Below are 21,488 nucleotides of genomic sequence, written 5' to 3' on the forward strand. Positions count from 1 at the left end.
TACTATCTCACGTTTGATCCCGAAGCGGACACATAACGTTGAGCCATATAACGACTACGGCGTGTGACGTAACTGGGTGACCTTTCTGGACACGCATTCCTATCCTGAATTTGTTCCTAAAAACTCTCTCTGCAGCCTTTGAAGTTTGTTGGGCTCTTCTTGTTACACTCTGTATATACAGAGTGTTCGGAAATTCCCGTAACAAACCTCTAGGACTTGTGGCGTGGAGTGAGTACATAATGTTTTGAATAGGGACCCATGTTCGGAAACGTGCCGTTTCAGTTCTACGACAGTTTCAGTTCAAATGTGTAACTCATCAGCTTCTGCTTAAGGAACTGAATTAGGCGTAACGCAGTACAATTATTAGGGAACAATTCGAAAGGAATCATAACGAAACATCCACTTATCACTTAAGCTGATTTGTTTGTATTAACACTTCAATAGTACGTGTTTACATTACTCCAAAACAAAACAGATCCCAGCATACTGTAAGTACGGAACAGCATTGATGCATTACAGCAACAGCTCAATGGGGCGACCACGATCCTTGTTACAGACATTGTACCTACGAAACATGTTCCGGTACACACTCTCTCTACCACCTGGTGTCTCTTCAGTTTGTAGTGCAGCTGCCAGAGCTCGTGCCAGTAGATTTTCCTCTGTCGCTACAGGAGTCTCGTAAATCAACCATTGCATAAGACGCCACAAAAATCAGTCCATAGGAGTTAAATAGGGCGATCGCGGCTCCACGCTGTCTGACCATCTCGGCCTGTACACTTGTCACTATAGCGTCCGTTGAGATGTCTTCGAACCACACGTGAGAAGTGAGGTGGTGCAGCATCATGATGAAAGCACATTTCCTGACGGACATTCAATGGAACAGCTTCCAAAAACGGGTCCAATGCGTTTTGTAGAAACTTGTATGCGAAACCAGTTATCTTGAGTGGAACGGCGTATGGCCCAATCATATGATCGTCCAGAATAGCTGCCCACACGTTAATACCAAACCGGCACTGAAACTGAATTTTCTCATTTTTAGAGTAATGAAAGGCGATCTGTTTTAATTGAAAAAACAAATCATTCAGCAGCCAAGATCGCAAAAAATATTTTTTATTTAAGAGAACCAGTTTCAACAGACTTTGCTTCATCTTCAGGTCTTAACAGCTTATGTTGTAAAAAATGTTCATTTTACGCTGAACCTCATGCACAAGGTGTGAGCTGGATAAAAATCAGCAACTTATAAAAGGTTTGTCATCGATAAAATATTTAAAAACGTAAAGCCTTTTATAAGAATAAAACGTTCTCGGTTTTCAAGCCGCGTCAATTCGAATATAATCTTCGAGCTTTCGATGACCATCTCCGCCGTCGTCGTCAGGAGTTCACTGACTGCCGGGGCTGCTACAGTTGCTCGCTTATATAGGCATGATGACATCATCAGCAGCTAGCGGAGCTATTGCCTGTGGCAGCACCGATGACGTCAGGTGGTGAAAAGGGCAGGTGCCACGTTTGAAACTGCCGCTCCCTTGTCGTGCATCTGTCTTTGCTTTCTTTTGGTGTCCAACGCCCACCCCCATGCCCTGCTGAGTGTGTACCGCTGGTCTCTGTTGAAATGGTTGTTGTTTAAACGAATCTCGGCCGCTTACTTTATAACGGAGTCCCAATATGTAGATGCATCAGCCAACACTTTTGTATTTTCGATCTGTATTTTATGTCCATTTTCTAGGCAATGCTCCGCTATGGCCGACTTGTCAAGCTCCCTTTGTTTTACATGGTGCTTGTGCTCAGTACAACGCTCCGCAATCGTGCGAATTGTTTGTCCGATATACATGCTGCAACATTCACAGGGTACATCATTCACGTCGGACACTCGAAGAGCAACATATGTCGTATCTTGGGGGCAGGTTGGAGCACAGTAAAGCATGGGCAACAGGGAGATTTAAATTATCTAGGTTTGAGGATGAGGTATAATCACAAGCTTGAGGTAGGGATTTTTGGTAGACATACGTTCACAGGCGCAGTAATTGATAAGACAATACCTATAAACACAAATTAGCGTTCTTCAAAAATGCCGTGTACAGAACTAATTCCATACCGTTCAGTCCTCAGAACAAGGGTGAAGAAATGAAAACAATTACACAAATAGCGGTTTGATACAGCTATAACAGATAGGATAGAATTAGCGTTAGAGCACAGAAACCAACAAAATCGAAAAACGTTTAGAGTAATGCCAAACTGGTGAGGTTACGTAACAACAAATGGGTGAAAATTGCATTCTGGACGGACACCTGGAACAGATGCTGAAGCGTTAAGCCTGGAACAAGTGAGGTTTGGTTAGCCGGAGTTTATGAAATGAAGTGTCTAGATTGTTAAATGAAAGGCGTAGGGCAAAGGGGAAGGAAGTTTAAAGTAAGGTTTAAAGAGCATAATAATAAGGAGATTGGGTCATCGGCAGTGGCGAAACTTCAATAGTGAACAGCATTCGTTGGGTAACGTCACAGACAGCATGAGGATATTGCACTTTCAGGATAAAGGGAAGTGCGGAGTTTTTGCGCTTCAAGACGGGACTGCATCAGCGAGTTCAATGGAAAGACAAAAGTGTCAAAGGGCCATTCGGGGCAGATTTTACCGACATCCTCCTTGGGTAGCATCCACCAACTTATTCGAATTAGCAGCGTTAGATTTTATGTTTTGTATTTGACCATTCTGACGAAAAAAATCGCAGCACCAAAAATGACATTTCAGGAATACATTTGTTGAGGTATCGTATTTAATGATTATCATAGCAAGATTACACGTTAATACGAATGCTAGATAAACCATTGCAGATGTGAAATGCTGGTAAATTAAAAACTTATGTAACCCCCAGAATGTCGCATGCAAGCATGAAAACGCGCATGTGTTGTACTGTACAGGTGCCGGATGTCATTTTATGGGATGGAGTTCCATGCTAGTTGCCTTTTGTTGGTCAATACCGAAACGGTTAATCATGTCTATGGATGACACTGGAGATGTCGTCCGGTGATGTCCCAAATGTGCTCCCCTAGAGACAAATATGGTGATCGAGCAGCCTAAGGAACAACTCGATGCTCTGTAGAGCATGTTGAGTTTCAACAGCGGAATGTGAGAGAGCGTTATCCTGTTGGAAAACACCCTCTGCAATGCTGTTCATGAACGACAGAACAAGAGACTGAATCACCAGACTGACGTATAAATTTTCAGTCAGAGTGCGTGGGATAGCCGCGAGAGTGCTCCTTCTGTTATATGAAATCTTAACTCAGACCATAAACCTAGCTGTAGGTCCAACGTGTCTAGCAAGCAGACAGGTTAGTTGCAGGTTCTCAACTGGTCTCCTAATCAACACACGGCGAAAATTGGCACCGAAGGAGATCGAACTTTCATGAGAAAACACAACAGACCTCCCCCTCCTCCATGCCCTCGAGTGAATTTCGCTTAACACCACTGAAATCACAAATGGCATTAAATTGGGGTCATTGGAATGTCCGCTACAGGGCGTCTGGCTCGGAGATGTCCTTGAAGTAACTGATTCGTAACAGTTCGTGAAATCTGGTAGTCAAGGGAAGACAGGATTCGGTTACGATTGTGGACGGGGCCGTAATCAGTTACTATTGGTTGCTTTTTACAGTTGCACACAATTAATTTTAAACCAGTAATTCCAGACTCAACAGTAAATAAAAATACCACACGTTATTAATGAAGGAATAAACAACTGTGCAAATAATAGTGTTTTCAGTGAGATACAATTTAGCAAATCACCATTAAATACAGATACAGCAGATAATGTTTTAAAAGCAATCCACTGTGATCTGGGCAGAAGGCCTTGCATGCCAGGAATGGCAATTAATTAAGAATTGTTTAAAACTCGCTGCAATTTACAAATTACAGGTATTGAAATATTAAAGGCAAGTCGCCACAAACACAGCAGAAGGCATCAGACGCCAGGAATGGCAGTAAATAAGGGTTTAAGGCTTACTGCTAAAATACAAATACCAAATTAGAATTTTAAGGCCAATGACCACAATCACGGCTGAAGGCCTTACACGCCTGGAACGGCAATAATATAAAACTTGAGAAACCTGCTGTAAAACAGCAAATACAATAGCAAAGGTTAATTAAAAAAACAAGCAACTGATCAGCAAACGGGTCAAATAAGATGATGGTAAACTTTGTAACACCACCCTTAACATCTACTGAACACTAAACTGCTAGACTTATTCCAGAAGGCAACCAGAACTATTAACTAGTCATATATAACCTTTAATGTAGGCATTACAAGGTATAATAATAAGCAATACAATAATAAAACACAAGGACCAGTACGTAAGTTCCTTAAAGGGTACAGAGGTAGATTATACCCGCAGAAGGTGTGGACTGCAGGAGCGTTACACTGAACTACTGACCATCAGACCTCCTTTTAGAACACACGTCTTGCAAGAACCAAGGGGCCACAGACGGCGCTCCAGGAATCGACCTCTGAGAAGGTCCGGCAACAAACACTTTCACGAGCGATGAGATAGGCAGCCAAGAGTTGCATTCACTTCACAAGATGGTAACTCAGACTAGTGGCAGTCTAACGAATGACTAATGATAACCTTGCTGAAGCTACCTGACGTCCGTTAAACCAAATGCAACGATGGAACAATACGCCAAAGCTGGAACCGGCGATCTGCACTGCTTCCTCAGAATACTATGTTTAGAGCGCTCGGAACGAGAAAGGAATTACTGCCACCAACCGGCCCCCAGGGCAGGTAACTGGGGCGTTAGCTGCCACCAGGCGAGAAAAATTACCGCTAGTTGAACTTAACAAATTGTAACAAGTTGAACGCAGTAAATAGTAATAAGAAGTCTAGGAAAGCTAATCAGATTCGCCTTCCCCAAGCACTCCACTCGCTGCTCTTTGCCTCTGCGACACCACGAGCAGCAACGCGAATCCAAGTCACTGGAGAATCGCGAGATTTCACTATGGTGGAGGTTTCTCTACTTGAATTGAAATGCACTCACCATAAAGCTTGCTGGGTCCGGTTTACGACGAGGTCGGGCACCCTCGTGACCACAGCGCTTCCATCCGGCAGTCCATGAGTGCCACCAGCGGTGCCGGCTCGTTCTGGCACTGTGCGGACCTGGCTCCTCCTGAGTCCCCAACCGAACTGGCCCACTCACACAATCCGGAAAAACGACGACGTCGCCCCAAAGATAGGGCAACAATTACTACATACCGACAACCGCCTCTGCTGCCACTAGCGGACAGGACACGCCTGCGAAACCAAGTGGCGCCATGAAACACGAGAAGAAGACAAACAGCCGCAACGATGCCAACTAAACGATACCGTCTGGCGGAAACCTACAAACAGCACCAAAGCGAGCCGCAGCACGGCTCAGTTCGTTCTGTCACTGTGGTGCCAGCTGCTGCTCAGATAGCGCTGCAGATTCAGTAGGTCCCGCCACAGCCATTCGCCGAACACGATGGTCTTCCCTTTTGGCAGTGCCACGTGGCCGTCCGGAGTCCTGTCTTCTTGCGACTTTTCGTTCTCATCATCACCGCTGCCGGAAATCATGTTCAATGGCTACATTCCTGCTAAGTATTTCTGCAATACTGCAGAAGTTCAAATTGAATGAGTTGTTTATAATGGTGTCTTTGTCATCTTCAAGGCATTCTTGAGTAACACCATGTCACCACGTCCATTCAATAACACTCACGATTGTTACAGAGTGCATTTAAAGCAAACGTGTTTTGTATCCTCATAGTGGCGCTACTAGCGCCACTGTTACGCGACAAGCGCGAAATTTGAATAGACATCATCTTTCAGATGTAGAAACACGCCTAACAACTTTCGTTTTTGTATCACAGCTCCCTATCGGTGTTGCAATTTTTTTTCCTCAGTGTCTGTGGATGCACAAGTTACACTATAGATGTAGTATCGATTTGTACAATTTATTGGTCCTTGACACATAAAATGTTCGTAGATTTTATGATAGACAATTGCATCGTTGTGCGCTACATTCGTGTTAGAGGAATGTTGTATCTTTGATAGGTAACAGCTGCTGCCTTTGGTCTACAACTACACTTTGAGATTTTAAAACACCAACATGAGGTGTTCCAAGAAGAGTTTTACGTTTGACTATGGGTGTTTGATGCGAGGTTTTTTTTTGTCGTTGGCTAATGGCGTAGAAGGTTTAAGGAATATGGTACAATAGGACGATATACATATTTCTTGTATGGTGGCCATTACTTGTAGTGTGACGATTTATTGATTGGGTTCCTTGTTTTTAGCGCTTGATGATGGAGTAACGTAGTGCCGAAACATACTGCGCTAAAAATGTCACCCATTTGGCAATTGGTGGCGTAACGTTCTCAGTGCCGAACATCTAATAATGTTGAAAAGTAGTTCTGTCAAAAGCTGCTAACATGGAGTTCTCTATAAAATGCGTGAAAGTACGGTTTGTGGATGCAAACAAAAATGCAGTATAACGAAAGCAATACTCTTATAATGTGTTTAAATCGAGCACTTCGCACACGGATCTGTAAGCAGCAACAAATATACGTAAGTCCACAGAACATCATATGATGAGACCAGCTACTATTTTACATGAAATTAAAACATGTACAGAATCGTATACTCCACTCAGTATTATGGATGCGAGCAGGAATCAAGCAGTACACGAGTAACGTATAAGGGACGATCAAACAGTTGCAGTTCGAAGACCGTACAATACAGAACCGTTATGCTAGTGAGGCAAAATCACCGTGAGCGTTGAGGCAATCACCCCACCGACACACCGACTAGAAGATATCCGTTTGATAAAACATCATGTCTTGCTGTGTGAAGAAGTTCGTAACTTCCTGCTACATATCTTCGTCATGCAGGAATCGTCGACCCTGCAAAGTGTTCTTGAAGAGACCGAAGGCGTGATAATTGCATGGGGAGAGATAGAGACTATAGGGCGACTGCCGAGTGTCTTCCATGTGAGTTGGCGTAGCTTCTGCATTACGAAATTTGAGGTATGGGGACGTACGTTATTGTGTAGCAGCAGCACCCCTTGTCGTAGTTTTCCCGACTGTGATTTTCGATACATATGCTATCTCATACACATTACTCATTCTCCGATGGATGTCTGCCGGAGTTTATTCTACTGCAGCCATGAAAGGAACAATAGTATGTTAGTCCTGCTTGGATGCGATTGTTAATGACGTCACCATAGTTCACGTTTCCGCATTTACTGCATGCCCATCGGAGAGACACGAACGTCACACTAATCTCTTGTCTAGCTGTTGCTGCTTATACAGACTGCTGACTGAGGACGGTGTACTGAACACCCATTTCATCAGTATTTACTTCATTCACAGACTAATAATTATAGCTATTACAAGTTTGGTTTTCGGGGCGCTCAACTGCGTGGTTATCAGCGCCAATTATTACAAGTCGTATGTTTTTAGGTTGTTTAGTGCCTCCAAGTACATGTGGCAAAAGCAAGCCATTAATGCTTATTTTTCTGGCCAGCAGGTCAGGTGTCGAAGTGTGGACGCGTATACTCAAAACGGTTGATCTATACTGACAGGCGTGGTCCACAAAATTTCAGGTTTTGTTAATTCTTGTAGGAAGACTGTTCAGCACAGAAGAAAACAGTCAACGCACTCATGTTTGTATGTATTAAGGTACCACACATAAAAACACCAGCACTTGGGCCTGTTACACCAGTGGTTCCCAACCTTTCTTAGACCATTACGCATGACTTCAATAAAAAATTATCTAGTACGACCTCCCTGCCCCCCTCCCCAATTCCCTCCTGCGTCTGTTGCCTCCCACTCCTCCCAACTTTAGCACCTAACTGTAGTAAGAAAGACTTTTCTTGAAACACTTTTATTTTTAAAATGATGGAAGATGAACGATATTTACTTTATGTGTAGGCGGGACGCGGCTGGGTGAGTGGGTTAGAATGAAACACAAAGGAATTCGTGGTGCATCGGAAGTGCTACACACAACTCCTTCTCAGATAAGAAAGCTAACTGTCCACAGTGAGGATACACACTTGTTACGTTACATACTTCCACTGCCTCAATCCTTTCCATTGTGGCACTTGCTTGACCAGCATACTGCAACTCCATTTGAAACCTTCAAAGTTAAAATGTGTGCACTATACTTACTGTTCGCAAATCACTTGATTGCTGCGCTCATTACTTCTGGATGTACAGGAATTGGAAGACTTCAACTGTTAATGTTTTGTGTCTGATCAGAGCCACTATTAGTAATAATAATAATAATAATAATAATACTGTGTACAATACTATAGTAGGCCTTATGTAGTCACTGCTATATCATACTGTCAATCAATTCACTTATCTGTTTCGAAGCAAGTAATGATGCAATTTCTGGACTGCCAAAGGTACTATCTACAGCTTGGAGCAGACATTTTCTTGAGATATTTAGCATTTTTTGCGTATGTGGTTTACTTTCATTATCAGCGATGTTCGGGACAAAGTACAACATATCTGTGTGTGTGTGCAGTGGGTGGAGTATGTGAGGAACCTGTAACCTCCATCGCATTAAAGCTACCAAACGATAACTTGTATAACCAGTATTAGAGTCTTAAACTGTGATAATAGTAATGAGCTTTTGAAAATTATTTAGTGTCATGATTGAAACAGAATAGAATCGTTTAGTATTCACCCCTCAGAAAATTTCATTTTACGTCTCAGGAGTAGTTATCCGCAGGTTGAGAACCACTGCGTTACACCCTGTACACCCGCATGGTATTCGCGCTACGTTGCATATACCAGGGCATTTCGAAAACTAAAGATACAATGGCTCGCAGTCCTTAAATAGAACATTTATTTAGAAAACGTTAGTTACATCTTATTAACTGGATTATTTGTTATTTTTCGACATAATCACCCTCCTTATCCAAACATTTGTTAAGTCGGTACACAAGCTTTTGCATCCCACAGTCATAGAAGGTTGCGCCTGTTGTTGGAACCACATTTCAACTTCATCTTTGATCTCTTCATCGTCGTGGAATGATTTACCACCAAGATCAGGTAAAGGAAGACATGGAAGTCGGTGGGCGCAAGGTTCGGGCTGTATGGCGGATGGTCCAATATGTCCCATTTGAATTGTTTGAGTAGTGCTTTGGTTACGAACGCTGTGTGAGGCCGAGCGTTGTCATGAATCAAGCGAACTCCACTTGTCAGCATTCCCCTGCGTTTGTTTTGAATTCTTCGCTGAAATCGACGTTTTGCATTTCTTGGCTTTTGGTGAATTTGAATGGCGCCATTGCATTGTTTGTTGCTTGGATTCAGGTGTATGGTGGTAAAACCACGTCTCGTCACCTGTCACAATGTGATCAGGGAACTCATCACCTGCTTCAGCATAGCGTGTGAGGAAGTCGAGTGCACAGCCCATCCTTTTCTTTTTGTGTTCTTCCGTTAACAGTTTTGGAACCCAGCGCGCACACAATTTCCTGTACCCTAACTTGACAGTCACAACGTCATAAAGAGTTGGCATTGACACGTCCGGTATGATCTGATGCAATTCTTTCAATGTGAGATGTCTGTTCGCACGAATTACTTCCTCCGTTCGCTGAAGAAGGGCATCAGAGATCACAGATGTGTTCGTCATGAACATCGGTCCTACCTTCAGAGAAATGACGACACCATTTCGTTACATTTTGTCGATTCATGATGTTCCTATAAACAGAAACAATTTCTTTGTGAATATCCGCTGGTCGCTGACCTTTTGCATGAAGAAAACGTATGAAGGAGCGCACTTCGCATTTGGCGGGATTCTGAATCGGCGCAGAAGCAACGTTCAACTGCCGAACGACCGCGAGGAGAAAGCTAACGGTTCAAGGTTAACACCAGTGTTGCCAACTTGCTCGCCAAAACTCTTCTGTTCCTCTGGCGTACGGTGTATCTTTACTTTCCGAAATACCCTCGTATACTACAGCAACGCCCTCTGCGGAAACTTTTTGATCGCTACTTATATGTGCAGTACACTTTAGAGCGTGCAACTCTTACAAGAAGTCGTAACCAGCAACACAATGCGATGAAACCGGCTGCTTTTTACTACGAAAGTAATGCAGATATGTAAGACTTTAAACCACCGAACAGGAAAACATGATGGACTGATAAACTTGCAGAGCCCCAAGCGGCCCGGCAGCGAACTGGGCTCGTGTTAGCGGAAGCCCTGGTACGATTTCAGCGCCGCGGGCGTTTACCTTGGTGACTTGGGCGTTCTTGAGCACGTGCAGATTGTGGCGCGGCTTGCGCAGGAAGGCCCTGGCGGCGTTCCACCTGGTACCGTTGCGCACGGTGCCGGGCAGCAGCCCGAAGCCCAGGACGCCGCCGCCGTCGCCGGCCGGCCACGCATTCAGGTCCTCCACCAGCGACTGGTTGAGCTCCGCCACCGCCTCCAGCAGCGCGCCCAGCAGCGGCTCCTCCTCTGCGAACGACTCCACTGCCAGCTCGCCGCCCACACCTGTGCGTATCGGTGTCACCCCCTAGTCCCACAACGCATATAGCTTACGATAGATGACACGTAGTACGAGAGTGAGTCAAAAGAAAACCTTAAATATTTTTTAAAATGTTATTTACTGTGCAGATGTGGTACAAAGCTGTATCACTTTTTAACATAATCTCCCCCACGCTCAACGTAAGTCCTCCAGCGCTTACAAAGTGCATAAATTCCTTTAGAAAAAAATTCTTCTGGTAGTCCGCGCAACCACTCACGCACCGCGTGGCGTACGTCTTCATCAGAACGGAACTTCTTTCCTCCCATTGCGTCTTTGAGTGGTCCAAACATATGGAAATCAGAATGAGATTTTCACTCTGCAGCGGAGTGTGCGCTAGTGTGAAACTTCCTGGAAGATTAAAACTGTGTGCCGGACCGAGACTCGAACTCGGGACCTTTGCCTTTCGCGGGCAAGTGCTCTACCAACTGAGCTACCCAAGCACGACTCACGTCCCGTCCTCACAGCTTTACTTCTGCCAGTTTGGAAGGTAAGAGACGAGGTACTGGCAGAAGTAAAGGTGTGAGGACGGGGCGTGAGTCGTGCTTGGGTAGCTCAGTTGGTAGAGCACTTGCCCGCGAAAGGCAAAGGTCCCGAGTTCGAGTCTCGGTCGGGTACACAGTTTTAATCTGCCAGGAAGTTTCATATGGAAATCACTTGGGGCGAGGTCTGGTGAGTATGGTGGATGAGGAAGGCACTCAAAATGCAGGTCTGTGATTGTTACAACTGTTCTACGGGCAGTGTGGGGCCTTGCATTGTCATGTTACAAAAGGACACCTGGTGACAGCAATCCACGTCGATTTGATTTGATTTCAGGCTGCAGATGATTTTTTAGGAGATCAGTGTACGATGCACTGGTGACAGTGGTCCCTCTAGGCACGTAACGCTCCAAAATGACGCCTTTTTGGCAACAAAAGAGAGTCAGCATAACCTTCCCTGCTGATAGTTTTCTTCGAAACTTCTTTGGTTTTGGTTATTAGAAATGGCGCCATTCCTTGCTCGCTCTCTTCGTTTCCGGTTGGTGGAAGTGAACCCAGCTTTCCTCCCCAGTAATGATTCTTGCAAGGAAGCCATCACCTTCTCGTTCAAAGCGCCGAAGAAGTTCTTCACAAGCACCAACACGTCGTTCTCTCATTTCAGGAGTCAGCTGCCGTGGCACCCATCTTGCAGACACTTTGTGAAACTGGAGCACACCATGCACAATGTGGTGTGCTGACCCATGACTAATCTTTAAACATGCTGCAATGTCATTCAATGTCACTCGGCGGTTTTCCTTCACTACGGCTTCAACTGCTGCAATGTTCTGTGGAGTCACAATTCGTTGTGCCTGACCTGGACGAGGAGCACCTTCCACTGAAATCACACTATTTGCGAACTTCCTACTCCGTTCGTGACAAACATGCATCACCTTACTGAACCTTCATTCGTCGATGAATTTCAATAGGTTTCACACCTTCCCTACGCAAAAACCGAATAACAGAACGCTGTTCTTCCCTGGAACAAGTCGCAAGTGGAGCGGCCATCTTTATACCGATACTGCGACGGTATGTGTGCATCTGCACTACGCTGTCACCTACAGGCCATTCTACACACTGTTTGTAGCACGCTTACCAACTTACAGCTTAACGGCGCAAAATTTCGATTTGTTATTACAAATTTAAGGTTTTCATTTGACTCATCCTCGTATATGCACAATACAGAGTGTTCCTAAAGGGGCTATAAAACTTTCAGATTTCATACAGACTTTTTCAAACGACTAAACTTAAAGAAACCGAATTATTTTTAAAATCTATATATTTTCAAATTGTTTACAAAACAACCTTATACACTTCAAAATTCTCTCCCTTACAGGTAATGCGTTTGTTCCACTGGTGCCTCTATTGAAACATTACTTTTAGTCATGTTTAGAAATGGCTGACAGCTCTTCCCTCGTTTTTTCTTAACTTTTTCAACATTGTCAAGTCGGTGTCCTTTCGTGCACCTTCTGTTGTGTCATGTGTGGAAATAAGAAAAATTCGATCGGAGCGAGTAGGGTCCGTAGGGCAGCGGAACCGTGCCATTTTTAGCCAAAATCTGTCTAATAGAGATGATTGTGTGCGCAGGCACATTGTCGTGTTGGAAGAACCAGTTTCCATTGTGCCCGGGGCTTTTTTGACGAACACTGTTGCGCAATCTTCTTAAAACTTCCAAATAAAAGTTTGATTGACAGTCTGGCCTGGGGGAACAAACTATGAATGAACTACGTCCTTACAATATAAAAAGCAAATCAACATTTGTTTATGTTTTATTTGACTTGATGACATTTTTTTGGACGGGGTAATGACGACGTCTTCCATTGGCTTGACTGTTGCTTAGTTTCTGGGTCGTAACCATAGCACCGTGACTCATCGCCAGCAATGACCTTTAAAAGAAAATCTCGATCAATTTCAAGCTGTTGTTTCAAAGCACGAAATATTTCAACTCAAAGTTCCTTTCGATTGTCAGTTAGAACCCGAGGAACAAACTTGTCAGCAACCGGAGCACAAGCTCTCGAATTTTTTCAATATTTTCGTCGATTCGGTCAAGTTTGTCATCTAGGTTTGACATCAGTCGATATGTTGCCATTTTCAAATTGAGCAAACCATTCATGCACTTGAGTTTTTTCCATAGCGTCATTTTGGTAAGCTGGTTTCATCATTAAAACAGTTTCAGCAGCATTTCCATGCACTGGGCCCTGGTTCGTTTCCCGGCTGGGTTGGAGGTTTTCTCCGCTTGGGGACTGAGTGCTGTGTTGTCTTCATCATCATTACATCCTCATCATCGGCCGCAAGTCCCCCAATGTGACACCGACTGAAATAAGACGTGCACTTGGCAGCCGAACCCGACTGGGACCTCCTGGACAACAATGCCATAGCATCATTTCATTTCATTTCATGGCAGGGTAGAAAAAAAATTTCACAGCTGGACGTTGCCTACATAAAAAACGAAACAAGAACAAAACAGCACTAGCAAAAACAATCACTGCAGACGAACGGAACAAACCAGGTCGGCAACAGAGACGGCACTGATTTGGCAATGGGTTGCTCTATACACGAATAGTGGCAGAAATGTGTGCTATACAAGCTCCAACCACGACAATGTTGTCTGTTTTTTTTTTTTTTTTTTTGGGGGGGGGGGGGGGGAGGGGGGGTATTCCCTTGTTTACAATCCAGTCACACGAATGTGACCATTTGCCAAAAGATAACCACAATCTTCAAGACGTGGAGGAAGAGAATCAGTGAGTTTCTTGAAGCTACCGACAGTGATGTAGAGTTGCGCAGACACCAGTACCATGGCCAGCTGCACTAGGTTTCTCGGTTCAGGGTCTATGGAGCGTAAATCCCGACCAAGGTGAGTAGGGGGTCAGCCTTTATAAGGACCCACTCTGCAATGTTGCCAAATTTATTCAAGATGGCGGATCCAAGATGGCGGCGATAGAAGTGGCAATGTCACAATGACATCATGGTGGGAAGTTCAAATTCTGGTGGGAAATTAGATCACTTGGGCTACCTACACTAAATAAATTGTTTCAAAATAAGTACACTCCTTCCTCTCCCCTGCAGCTGGACACAGACTGAGTCCTTTTCCTACCATGTTTCTCCAGACAGCCAATGACAACTCAAATTGGTTAAAGAAACGCTGCATGCAAAATAAAAAGACTTATGTTCATCCTACCCAGCAGCCCAGCACAGGCTGAGTCCTTTCCCGCCAATTCCAAGGAAGAGATGGTGGTCAGATGACTTATGTTGGTGGAGGCAGCGCAAGTGACCTATCTCCTCACCACTTTCTTAGGTTAGTGGAGGTAGCCCAGATGTCCTTTTTTCCACCAACATTTGAACCTCGTGTTATTATCTGGGGGAGGTGGGGGGAGGGTTGGGGAGGCTGGAGGGGAGAGGGTTAGGTTAGTGAAGGTAGTCCAATTGACCTATTTTCCCGCCATGACGTCATTGCGACGTTGCCACTTCTAGCCGCACCATCTTGAATAAATTTATCAACAATGCAGAGTGGAGCCATATGAAGGTTGCCCCCCCCCCCCCCCTACTGCTCATAAATTCTCGATTGGGTTAAATCCAGGCAGTTTGGTGGCCAGGAGATATTGGGAAACTCATCCTGGTGCTCATCAAACCATGCATGTGTACTGAAAACTGTGTGAACATTACTTAGTCCTGCTGGTAGATGCCATTGTGCCAAGGAATAACAAACTGCGTGTAGAGATGTACGTGATCTACAAGGGTAGTTTCATACTTGTGTTGTTCCATTGTGCATTCATGAACGATCACATCACCTGAGGGAAGCCACGAAATCATTTCCCAGACTATAAGGCTCCCTTCTTCGGCCTGGGCACTTCAGATGATTGTTGCAGGCCGCTCGCTTTAAGACGTTTCGCGTTGTACACGTCAGCAGCCCTGTGTCCTATGGAGCATAAGAAGTGATTCATCTGGAAAAGGCTACCTGTCGCAAACAAGTGGACGTTCAGTTGGCATCCAAATTCCTACCTTCGTCGCCGATGAACAGCAGTCATCACGGTTGTACGAACCAGGCGCCTGCAGTGGTCGGAACGTTTGCTGAAGGGTCCTGAACCCTTGGTTCATCTGAGAGGTCAGTTGTTCAACGGTCGCACGTCTATTCTCTCGTACAGATCTCCGCAGCCGTCGTTCACCCCTGTTATCTACGGCCCGAGGTGCACCGCTGTTGTCCCAGCCCCGGTTCTGGATAGTTCTGTTTTGCCATGCACGGCATTCTTTAATCACGGCTGCACGAGAATTGTTTATCACACTCATCCGTTTCAGTAATGCTTCCACCTTTGGCCCAAAAGCGAATCATCAAGTACTTTTGAACATCAGATAAATCGCTCAGTTTCTGTATTATGACAGCGGCCGTCTGTGAATGGTTACTGAGCGTTGACGTCGGACAGTGGTGGTGTTCGCATTAATGTGACTGTACCGTGTAGTATTGCCACAGTGTTTTTGGAGGATAGGTCTGCTGTGGGTACTACCATATTCTAGGGCAATAACAGCTGTTTCCACAGGTCTCCACGCACACATTCCTGGTTTGACGAACATGCAGGGAGCCGATCGCACCTCGACTGGCCCAGTAAATTGTCACATTTTAATCCCAAAAAAATTGTCATGGAATATTTGGAACATAAGTTGAAAGCTACTAATTAACTTCCCTGCAGTTTAATCAGTGGCTTCACTTCGATACGTCCTCCCCGAAAAAGAGTTGTGGGCTCTCTTCCTCGTCGAATTCAGGCCATTATGATGGGTAAAGGTGGTATTAAACAGTATTAGTGAGATGTATCTGGGCGTGAATCATTTTTTGGTCGGACTGCTCATAGCTGCAAGGGTTTACAACACTTCATTAACTCGATACATGTATTGATTTACTCGCTTACTTCCACCTTTCATCAACACACAAGCACCAGTTCCCTTCTTTTCCACTTTCGTAATCCTAATTTTTGTAACTGTTCTCATCTCAGTCATCGCCATCCTTTTTAGGGTTTCGTGCCTCAATCGGTAGAAACAGAGTCCTTAGGCTCTGAGCATTATGGGACTTAACATCTGAGGTCATCAGTCCCCTACAACTGAGAACTACTTAAACCTAACTAACCTAAGGACATCACAAACATCCATGCCCGAGGCAGGATTCGGACCTGCGCCCGTAGCGGTCGCGCTGTTCCAAACTGAAGCGCCTAGAACAGCTCGGTCACAGAGGCCGGTACAGTCCTTAGGGGATAGCTTTGTTCTTCATCTGTCTATCCGACTGTTAAAAGCCCTTTTTCTCTGGGATGTATCAAGTTGCAATTTATATCACATACTGAGATACGTATGATTCCTTGGTGACGTAAAATTTTGCAAAGGCAATCAAAACATACGGACTTTTAGGTCATATATTTTAATACTAGCAAACTTACTAGTCAAAACTTATAGGGTACTTCCTGTTGGCCTAGAATCATGAAACTGGCAGAAAGGGTTTCACCGCGAAACCAAAGAAAAAAATCCGAAAACTGTAAATCTGTAGTTGTATCACACGAAAAAATTTCCTTTATCATTTGTTATCCACGGTCAAAGCTGAAACCAAAACAGTCAGTATTTCTGCATTCACGCTGATTGGGTCGCAGTGGTAAAAGTCAAACATCAGGCAAGGAATGACTTCACTGCTCATATGACACGTTTCGGAATTTATCCACCATCAGATATACAGGAGCGATTGCTGCACGTGGATACGGTGCTTGAGGTTATATGTGACACAAAGATTGGCAGACTAGATTTTTTACTCGAAGTCAGTATTGCTATAAAAAATAACGGTAATGAAGAACTGCCAGCTATGCAGGGTGATTCCAGGTGATGTTACAAACTTTCAGGAATGGTGTACACGGACAAATGTATCAATTTCAGGCAAGGTACCCCTGTCTAGAAACGACCCAGTCGAAAGTTACAAGCGAAAATCGTTTTGACACGGAAATACGTATACCGGTATTGCTGCTGCTAAGACTGCAGAGTAGGAAACTTTCATGGGTGGTATCCATACCTTAAGAGCTATGAACACCACATCTACCGCAAGCTCTTTGGTTTCCATGTTTTTGGAAGAGGTAGTATGGACCAAAACAAGAAAAAAATGTCCAGAAAATATGGGCTCTAAGAAGAATACCTTAAGCTATCGGATCTTGTTCAATTTCCATAACATGAAAAACATCTTCGAGGACTTCACTTTAATAGTGATGTTGTGCAGGCATAGGTGATGTTGTGGATCTGTAAAAAAAGTCGAACATTCTACAACAAACTGTTCTCTCGTGGGAAATATGTGTTCATCACCATTGTGACTATGATGAGAAATAAATATGTAGACATAAATAATAAATATGTAGTATGTTAATAACGTCTGTGTTATTTAAAGATGTTACAGATTTTCACATAAAAAATTCAGCGATCCCTCGTTAATCCATGCTGATTTGTGGACAGAAGCTTTTGTTTTTCAAAGAAATTGATGATAATCGACTCAAAATATGCTCTAGAATTTTGCAGCAGAGCGATGTTAATAATATTTAACTGTAATTTTGTGGACCGGTTTCTTCACCCTTCAATGTAGAGCAGTCTCCTAGTTAAAAGCGTTTTTCTTTTCCAGTCGCTTGGGACTTGACGCTGAGCGATAAATTCACGATAAATACACTACTGGCCATTAAAATTGCTACACCATGAAGGTGACGTGCTACAGACGCGAAATTTAACCGACAGGAAGAAGATGTTGTGATAAGCAAATAATTAGCTTTTCAGAGCATTCACACAAGGTTGGCGCCGGTGGCGACACCTACAACGAGCTGACATGAGGAAAGTTTCCAACCGATTTCTTATACACAAACAGCAGTTGACCGGCGTTACCTGGTGAAATGTTGTTGTGATGCCTCGTATAAGGAGGAGAAATGTGTACGATCACGTTTCCGACTTTGATAAAGGTCGGATTGTAGCCTATCGCGATTGCGATTTGTGGTATCGCGACATTGCTGCTTGAGTTGGTCGAGATTCAATGACTGTTAGCAGAATATGGAATCGGTGGGTCCAGGAGGGTAATACGGAACGCCATGCTGGATGCCAACGACCTCGTATCACTAGCTGTCGAGATGACGGGCATCTTATCCGCATAGCTGTAACCGATCGTGCAGCCGCGCCTCGATCCTCGAGTCAACAGATGGGGACGTTTCAAGACAACAACCATCTGCACGAACAGTTCGACGTCGTTTGCAGCAGCATAGACTATCAGCTCTGAGACCATGGCTGCGGTTACCCTTGACGTTGCGTCACAGACAGGAGCGCCTGCGATGGTGTACTCAACGACGAACCTGGGTGAAGGAATGGCAAAACGTCGTTTTTTCGGATGAATCCAGGTTCTGTTTAGAGCATCATGATGGTCGCATCCGTGTTTGGCGACATCGCGGTGAACGCACATTGGGAGCGTGTATTCGTCATCGCCATACTGGCGTATCACCCGGCTTACACTTCTTGGTCACCTCTTTTTCGCATTGACGGCACTTTGAACAGTGGACGTTACATTTCAGATCTGTTACGACCCGTGGCTCTACCCTTCATTCGATCCCCGCAAAACCCTACATTTCTGCAGGATAATGCACGACCACATGTTGCAGGTCCTGTACGGGCCTTTCTGGATACAGAAAATGTTCGACTTCTGCCCTGGCCAACACATTCTCCAGATCGCTCACCAATTGAAAGCGTCGGGTCAATGGTGGCCGAGCAACTGGTTTGTCAGAATACGCCAGTCACTCTTCTTGATGAGCTGTGGTATCGTGTTGAAACTGCTTGAGCAGCTGTACCTGTACACGCCATCCAAGCTCCGTTTGACTCAATACCCAGGCATGTCAAGGCCTTTATTACGGCCAGATGTGGTTGTTCTGGGTACTGATTTCTCAGGATCTATGCACCCAAATTGCGTGAAAATGTACTCACATGTCAGTTCTAGTATAATATATTTGTCCAATGAATACCCGTTTATCACCTGCATTTCTTCTTGGTGTAGCAGTTTTAATGGCCAGTAGTGTATAAACTAGTAAGGGTTATTTTCGACTATTCCAGTATAAGAGCGCCAGGGATTCCTGTGTCTGAGCCAGCTGGTTACTTGCCGTGGTGGTCGCCGGCGACGTCTGCGGGCTGGTAGTCCTCGACGTCCTTGAAGGCGCGCAGCATGTGCTCGGCGGCCCAGTGCTGGCAGCCCTCCGGCTGCGCCCACCGGTCGAAATCCCTGCGGCTGGCGCGATGGTAGAGGCCGGGTCCGACCGTGCTGCTGCCACCCAGCACGCGGGCCCGAGACCACGGGCAGCCGCGCTCGCCGTACGCCTCGCACGACCCGCGCCCTGGGTCGGTGCGCAGCTGCCAGTCCATCTGCGCACACAGTCGCCCCGTGTGTCTTATTCATATACAGAGTCCGCCAGAAAAATGTATACATTATTTTTCAGGCTCTACCGAGGTATCAATTTTCTCGTTTATTTATTTATTGTTCCGTGGGACTAAATTTAAGGAGAAGTCTCCATGGTCATGGAACGAGTCAATACATAAAATTATAACACGATTGTAGAAACAGATAACATGAAATATAAGAAACATATTCAGGCGACAAGTCGTAAGTTTAAATAAAGAAAATCAACAATGTAACACTGGAATTTGCTTAATTTTTCAGCTCTTCCAGGAGCTCCTCGACAGAATAGGAGGAGTGAGCCATGAGGAAACTTTCCAGTTTAGACTTAAAAGAGTTTGGGCTACTGCTAAGATTTTTGAGTTCTTGTGGTAGCCTATTGAAAATGGATGCAGCAGAATACTGCACTCCTTTCTGAACAAGAGTCAAGGAAGTGCATTCCACATGCAGATTTGATTTCTGCTTACTATTAACTGAGTGAAAGCTGCTATCTCTTGGGAATAGGCTAATATTGCTAACAACAAACGACATTAAAGAAAATATATACTGTGAGGGCAATGTCAGAATTCCCAGACTATTGAACAGGGGTCGACAAGAGGTCCTCGAACTTACACCACATATAGCTCAAACAGCCCGTTTTTGAGCCAAAAATACCCTTTTTGAATCAGAAGAATTACCCCAAAAGATAATACCATACGACATAAGTGTATGAAAATATGCAAAATAGACTACTTTTCGTGTGAACTGTCACTTATTTCAGATACTGTTCTAATGGTAAATAAAGCAGCATTTAGTTTCTGGACAAGATCCTGAACATGGGCTTTCCACGACAGTTTACTATCTATCCGAACGCCTAGGAACTTGAACTGTTCCGTCTCGCTTATAATGTGCCCATTCTGTCTGATCAAAATATAGGTTCTTGTTTAATTGTGAGTTAGAAACTGTAAAAACTGAGTCTTACTGTGATTTAGCATCAAATTATTTTCCACAAGCCACGAACTTATTTCATGAACTACATTACTTGATACTGTTTCAATATTACACACAAGATCCTTCACTACAAGCTGGTGTCATCAGCAAACAGAAATATTTTTGAACCACCTGTAATACTAGAAAGCATATCATTTATATAAATAAGAAACAGCAGTGGCCCCAGCACCGACCCTTGGGGAACGCCCCACTTAACAGTGCCGCATTGGGACTGAACATCACTACCACTCTCAATATTGCGGAGAATTATATTCTGCTTTCTGTCCTTAAAGTAAGAGGCGAACCAATTGTAAGCTACTCCCCTTACTCCAGAATGGTCCAACTTCTGCAGTAATATTTTGTGGTCAACACAGTCAAAAGCCTTCGTTAAATCAAAGAAAACATCTAGCGTTCGATTTGAGTTACGAGTGTGTTTTAGTACGGTCTTTGGCTCAACAGATGTTAGTACTTTCATCTCGGTATTGAGAAAACAAGATGGCTGGAGCACACTTGACATTCGAGCAACGAAAATGTATGGTGAAGTGGTTTTTCAAGTTTGATAATGCCGTCGAAGTGCAACGTCAGTGGAGATGGAAGTTTTAACAGAACCTGCTTAACCAACTGAACGCATCATTGGCAAGTTTGAATTGCATGGAACGATTTGTGATAATCACAAAGGAAGATCAGAAAGACAGCATAAAGCTACAAGTCCTGCTTCGTAGGCTCTCGTGTTGGAAACGTTTGTTAATTCTCAACAGAAGTCTGCTACGCAAAGTGCACGTGATGTGCGGCTTCGCAGTACAAATGTACGAAGAATTCTGAAAGCTGCGAAGTGGAAAGTTTACATTCCAAGATTACTGCACGCGATTAATGATGGCGATCCTGATCGCCGAATGCAATTTTGAAAATGGTATCAGCAAATGATAACTGATGACGAAGAATTTGTGACGGAGGTAATGTGGAGTGGCGAGGCGCAATTTACACTTAATGGAACCGTGAATCGGCATAACATTATGTACTAGGTACCGGAAAATCTGCATGTTTATGTGGATAAAGCG

General features: G+C 44.3%; 1 protein-coding gene across 1 annotated transcript in view; it reads right to left on the bottom strand.

The window, feature by feature from the left end:
- Positions 1-21,488, bottom strand: part of LOC124622872 (glucose dehydrogenase [FAD, quinone]-like) — a 187,596-nt gene that overhangs the window by 126,577 nt on the left and 39,531 nt on the right. Inside the window, exons 4-5 of the mRNA XM_047148666.1 lie at positions 19,172-19,430; positions 10,231-10,490 (exon numbers count right to left, since the gene is read on the bottom strand). Coding sequence (XP_047004622.1) covers positions 10,231-10,490; positions 19,172-19,430 — 519 coding nt within the window. The remainder of the gene's footprint in view (positions 1-10,230; positions 10,491-19,171; positions 19,431-21,488) is intronic.

The sequence above is a fragment of the Schistocerca americana genome, chromosome 7 (genome assembly GCF_021461395.2).
Source record: "Schistocerca americana isolate TAMUIC-IGC-003095 chromosome 7, iqSchAmer2.1, whole genome shotgun sequence".
Taxonomy (NCBI): Eukaryota; Metazoa; Arthropoda; class Insecta; order Orthoptera; family Acrididae; genus Schistocerca; species Schistocerca americana.